Source organism: Macrobrachium nipponense, chromosome 39 (genome assembly GCF_015104395.2).
Source record: "Macrobrachium nipponense isolate FS-2020 chromosome 39, ASM1510439v2, whole genome shotgun sequence".
Taxonomy (NCBI): Eukaryota; Metazoa; Arthropoda; class Malacostraca; order Decapoda; family Palaemonidae; genus Macrobrachium; species Macrobrachium nipponense.
In genome coordinates this window covers 45,950,069-45,956,482 of record NC_061099.1, presented here as the reverse complement: position 1 = coordinate 45,956,482, position 6,414 = coordinate 45,950,069, and the positions used below count along the sequence as shown (strand labels likewise).

Here is a 6,414-nt window from a genome sequence, read left to right as displayed (position 1 = left end):
CAGTTTTAGAAGAGGAATCATGGGTTTTTAGTTTTTACTGATATTCTTAGTTTCACAAGAATCATGAGTTCACGTATATTCTCAGTTTTAGCAGAATAACTGCTTTGTAGTACTTACGTAAATTATCAGTTTTAGAAAACTCGCTGGCTTTGAGTGGCTTCGTAATAATCTCGGTTTTTAGCAGAATCATTGGTTTGTAGTACTTATCTATTTCTCAGTTTTACCAGAATCACCGGTTTTGAGCGGTTTCGTAAATTCTCGGTTTTAGAAGAATTATAGTTTTTATTTATTTATTTATTCTATCGCACATTCTCAGATTTAGAAGAATTAGAGGTTTTTAGTACTTGCAATAGCATTCATGGCGGTAATGATGATGATGATGATGATACCCTAAGCCGAGCCATAATCAGGGCAGAGGGCCATTTGGATTCGTCTAACGAGTGTAACCAGGGATCTTGGAGACCGGATTCATAAAACGGGGTAATCAAGGATCTTAAAGGACGGGTGTTCAGATCCTTGAATGACGGAATCTAATGAAACCTTCGACAAAGAAGTCGAGCCCGGCTTCAAATTTATCCGTTGATGGAAACATGAAAAATGAGGCAAATTGCAAACCGAGAGGTTTTAATTAAAGTAATGAGCAGAGAGAGAGAGAGAGAGAGAGAGAGAGAGAGAGAGAGGCTTTCGTTTATCAGTAACCCGTAGAAGTCAAGATGAGTTTTCCTGACATAAATACCAATACAGAGAGAGAGAGAGAGAGAGAGAGAGAGAGAGAGAGAGAGAGAGACAAGGAGTTACAAGGATTAGGATGTCTCAAAGACTTGTTAGTCCATCCGAGGAGACATCGTGTGCTCACTCATCTGTATGAGCAGGTTTTACTGTGCATTCACAGTGTCCTAATGATTTTGTCTAGCTTTCTTTTAAACTCTTCTACACTGTTGCTGTTTACAACTTCTGGTGGCAGTTTATTCCATGTGTCACATATCCTGTATGTGAAGAAGTTCCCGCAATGGGATGTGTTGTATCTCTTCAGTTCTAGAGAGAGAGAGAGAGAGAGAGAGAGAGAGAGAGAGAGAGAGAGAGAGAGGAGGTGTTGTTTTGGTAGAGCACACATGAATAATGTTCAACCATATTTAATGAAATAAGTTGGAATACGATGAAAATGGTGGATGCAATAATTTTTCTGGGAGGAAAAATGTATTCGTAAGATACTTGTGGAAGGAAAGATTTCACTGGTGATTGATAAAACCTCTTTACAACTTTACATTAATATTCTTTTTTAAATATGTAACTGACCTGGCAGTTATATACATAGCTATATTCTCTGACGTCATGACGTCACGACAGACTTTTCGAAACTCGCGGCAATCGCCGACCATCGGTCAGGTGATCGTTACCTGTACGCCCTCTAGATAGTTACCTGGAAACCCCATATTTTCTCTGTCGGCCAAGCCGGCAACTTCGTTGTTGTGGGCTCCTCGATAGGTCTTTCGTACTCGCTAGAGTATTTCATCGTTGGGTGAAGTATTTTATTGGCTTTCGCTGTTGTTGACTTGGATTGATTTTGGATTTGTTTTTGGATTACTCAATTAACAATGTCGGACTCGGGAGTTGTACGTCGACCAGCGCGGAGTTTATCGACGTCTTTCCGCGCCTAAAACACCTTTTTTTTTCTACTCGCGCGCGCAAATGATGCGATGTATCAAGCGGCACAATTAATCCCCGACGCTGTGTCGTTCGAGCGAAAGATTTAAGCGAAGATGAAGAACCATAACCTCAGAGGCTCTGATTCCCAGATGATTCATTATCATGCATATTGTTCCTGGCTCAAAGACTCCTAGGCTTATTGGTGTTTCGCCCGGGGCGTTCATCTCCACTTAATGCTTTTACGTTTGTGTTAAACCCTGCAGAGAAGAAACGTTTACATGCGTTTTCTCATCCAATTAACAATTTCCCTTCTTGCCTCCTTCCCCCCCTTCCTGTCCCACCTCTCCCACTACCAACCATCTCTTTCGTGACTCATTATACAGTCGATGGTCTCATCCTCTATCCCTTGCATTGCTTTTTCGGCTGAATGAATGAATGAATCTTTGGCCTGAACGTTTCTTTCTCGTGAACATATTTGCGTTCACGGCTGATATGGCGAGCATAGACGCGTTTCATTTACGTTCGTTCCGTCTGATATTGTTTACTCTTGAATTTCATCTGTGCTTAGGACATGTATGGAAAACATAACCACCTTTTGCTCTCAATTTTGTGATTTTATGCAAATGAAAATTTAGCAATAAAAAAATTCTTTTAATAATTGTATTTTTTCATCGGTGTGGATGAGACAAAATTTTGTGGATGTTGTGGTTTAAAAAAAAATAGAAAATAACAGATTTAATCAAATTTCGTGTCCTCTATATTTCTGAAAATGTGTCAGTCTCTGTGTATTCCACGATTTCATCAGATATTCCTTAGTTTCGTGATTTCGGGATGACACAACCTTCCATTGCAATGAATGAAACATATCACTTTTGACTCTGAATTCACGGAATGTTTGATGTTGATATCACGTAATGAACGCCCTTCGGACGACATTAAAAAAAAAGACAATCCTTTTAGCTGCAACTTCCCAGACAATAGGAATTTTTCTGTTTATTCACTTCACATTGTAGGTTATTTCTCCCACACTGTTTCGTCAAATTTCTTTTCTCCAAAACTTGTTAGTTTCAAGCAGAATAAGATTTTTTTTTTTTGAGAAGAAATGACAGTCTGTGCGAATATGAAAAATGTTCATTTCCTGGAATGTAATTTGCATATGCATTATACACTTGCAACTCATTATTTTTTTATTTCTTTTTAATTCTTTCTCTCATTTATATTTTACGTCATTTTCAAGGTTTGCATTTTCTCCGAGTAGTATTTTTCTAATGTTCATTAGATTTCATATTTTCCAGTGGGCAAATCTCATCATATTATACATTGCTTCAAAACATTGTTTTATCCGTCTCTTAAACTTAAATAATTTACTGAATTTGTTTTTTTTTTATATTTTAATTTCATATTTCCTCAAAAAATGTTTTATCATTTTCTAAAACAAAATCACACTTTTCCTTTTTAAAATATTTTTTGCTTAGATTTTAATAATATATTTTATGAAGCTGAAACAATTCCATTTTTCTGTCCCTGCCAGTAAATTCTGAAAATAAGATGCAACTTATTTTTTCATAGTTATAACGAATAATACTTAATAATCTGAATGTTAAAACTTAAATGCTTTCTTTCCTTTTCTTTGTGTATCATAGTCTTCATTTATTATGCTTTAGTAATTTCCTTTATATCTCTTTTTTATTGCAGATTAAAGAGGCTACTCCTAAAAGGATCAGACCAGAATCTATAGGCCAGTAGCAAGCTCAGTGGATTTCTATTCAACCAATAATCCTACAAGACGTAGCAAAATATCTACGGTTAGCTTTTCATAATACTTACCTCCCACCTTCAAGAAAATTAACACAATTCTCGGCGGAGGATTATTCATTGAAATGGTGATGGATTGAGAGAGCTATTAATTATGCGTTATAAACTGACGTGAGAGAGAAATGAGTGCTGTTCCGGTGACAGTTCAATGAGATTAATGCTTTTTATGTTCATTGAACCTAGTGCATTTCACTTATACTAGACTCGTTTTTTGCGAATGGTATACGCTCGTCCACCTACAAAACTCCTCGGTAGGGGAGTTTTGTAGGTGCATGGTGCACTGTAGGCATTACTAAAGAGTGTTAGCAGTGTCCCTTCGGCCCCTAGGGACACCAGCATTTTGGCCTTTTTCTTCACCACCACTCCTTTCTTCATTCTTGCTGTCCTGCATAGCAAATATAGTAGATTCACATCAACCGTGCATCTGGTGTCTAGGCTAGTCCCTTACGACGCACCTGATTGGCTGTTCATAAGCCAATCACAGGGCTGGAAACTCTCAGTCTCTCTCGAGAGTTCACATAGGCAGGATGTATGCTCCACCTCTCATGTGTTTCAAAACTATCCCTCGGGAGAGGTGGAACATACGTCCTCCCTATGTGATATCTCGAGAGAGATTGGGAGGTTCCAGCCCTGTGATGGGCTAATCAATAGCCAATCAGGAGCGTCGTAAGGGACTGGCCTAGACATCAGATGCACGGTTGATGTGATTCTACTATAGTCAATCTGCTGGAAGACTCATCCTTATAACCAGAGTTTAGATTCACTGCGCAATGCGCTCCTACTGCCATTCCCAGGCATTTGGATCTCATTTTATATTCCAATTCCAGCCATCTCAGAATAGCCAGAATGGAAACTATAAGGTTTGAGTTGGCCTGCAGGAAAAAATGGTATAAATTTCGATGCCTGTTGGCACTATAAGCTGCAGAAGAATATTTTTTATAACGCGATTTGAAAATGCGAGTGTTTTTTTTTTATGCTCTCTCAAGAGTGCGTAGACATTGTTCGCTTCGATGAACACCTCACCTTAAGCCTAAATCCATTAAGCCTTAATGAGGAAACAAACCTTTTTTTTTCTCTCCTAAAAATACTCTTTTAGTGACGTCGTCAACATGTCAGAGGAAATTATTTTAAAAGTTCTTTTTATGTTAACAGTCTAATCTTCTGTTTCTGGTAGAATTCCAGTATTTTTGCGTTTTCCATTTTATCTAGTGACCCTTTAGTATCTCGCCTCAAGTTACTTTCAGAGTTTTATAATTATATATATCTTGGGTATTTGAGCGCGTTTGTAGCATTGTTATACAAACCAGGATTTATATATCGCTAATGGCTCTTGCCTATTAAACATTAAGGATTATATTTCATTCAGTTCATTACAAAAAGAAACTGATTTATCTGATGCAACCATAAGACTGCTTTCTGAACGTTGTTGAATCGTGATCCAAAATGTGGTCGTAATTACTCTGGTGACAATTGTAGCCTTACAAACCATTTTTTTTATTACTGTCAAAATCTACTTATAGAAATATCTAATTCCTAGGTATATTAGTGAAATACCACCGCTACTTTGTGGTATGTGCATAGACACTGAGTGGATATTATTTGATATTATTTATGACAGTAGAGGTTGTGTTATACCGAAGCTGACAGACGAATCTAAAGGTAAATTTAGAAACTAAACAAGTTGTATTTTGATTCAACCATTAACATTTTAAGAATACAAATTATAGTTTCCAGTTGTTAGTTATGCATCGTAATAATCCTTAAGACATCTTGACATCATAGTATGAGCAGATATTCTTTCAACTGGTTCTTTACTTATAAATGAAAATAAACAGTTACCAATGTCGCATTTTATCAGTCCAAGTTCTTGATGGTGTGATTTGGTTTCCTATTCAGTATGATTGATAGTAAGGGTCCCTTTAGAATTCATTTCCTTACAGATGACTTTTCAGGTCAAAACTTGCATTGAATGCTTTGAGGGCGAGAAAGGAGTTTGGTTCAAAGTCTAATTAATCATTTCTATTACTGACTAAGAATATGTTTACAAATGTCAGTGCATTGCAATTTTTCCCAGTTATCTTGTATGGTCATTGGTCCTGCTCCTCTTGCTCCTCTTGCTGCTTCTGCTCCTCTTACTCCTCTTACTCTTCCTGCTTCTCTTGCTCATACTAATCCTCCTGCTCCTCTTGTTCCTCCTGCTCCTCATGCTGCTCCGGCTCCTCTTGCTGCTCCTGCTCCTCTTACTCCTCTTGCTGTTCCTGCTCCTCTTGCTGCTCCTGCTCCTCTTGATCCTCTTGCTCCTCCTGCTCCTCATACCGCTCCGGCTCCTCTTGCTGCTCCTGCTCCTCTTACTCCTCTTTCTCCTCCTGCTCCTCCTGCTCCTCTTGCTCCTCTTGCAACTCCTGCTCCTCTTGCTGCTCCTGCTCCTCTTGCTCCTCCTGTTCCTCCTGCTCTTCCAGCTCCTCTTACTTCTCCTCCTCCTCCTCCTCCTCTTCCTCCTCCTTCTCCTCCCCCTCCTCCTCTTCCTCTACATCCTCTTCCCCCTTCGGCATCTCAACTTTATGACCAATATTTCAGAAGTTGCTCTCCATGGCCTGGCGTCCTTCTGTTGTATCATGTCTCTCAACTTCTCTGTCCTTGTAGGGCGACTGGGTTATTTCGCATGATTTTTTTAGGGGGAAATTCCACAACGACGTGGTTCAGTTTCCTACAATCACAATACAGTGCTTCTTAGTAAAGTGCCTTCCATATGATAAAATTTCTTTCTGTAATTTTCCCTCACGAACCCGTGCAATCAGAGGACTAACTCATATACAAATAACTAGTTTATTTTGATTGGCTTCTCATATGTATTCATAAATATCAAGTTATAAGTATACCATCGATTTTATTACGTGAGATGAGATTATATATATGATATATATATATATATATATATATATATGATATGTA

At 38.3% G+C, this 6,414-nt stretch overlaps 1 protein-coding gene across 1 annotated transcript; it reads left to right on the top strand.

Annotated features, from left to right (window-relative positions):
- The first annotated feature begins 5,545 nt into the window (after window positions 1-5,545).
- LOC135210454 (uncharacterized) lies at window positions 5,546-6,196 on the top strand. The gene has a single exon (XM_064243349.1). It carries the CDS (start codon window positions 5,546-5,548, stop codon window positions 6,194-6,196), a length of 651 nt encoding a protein of 216 aa, XP_064099419.1.
- The last annotated feature ends 218 nt before the right edge of the window (window positions 6,197-6,414 follow it).

Excerpts from the sequence above, each read along its gene's own strand:
- LOC135210454 (XM_064243349.1), top strand. The coding sequence starts at position 5,546 with ATGGTCATTGGTCCTGCTCCTCTTGCTCCTCTTGCTGCTTCTGCTCCT.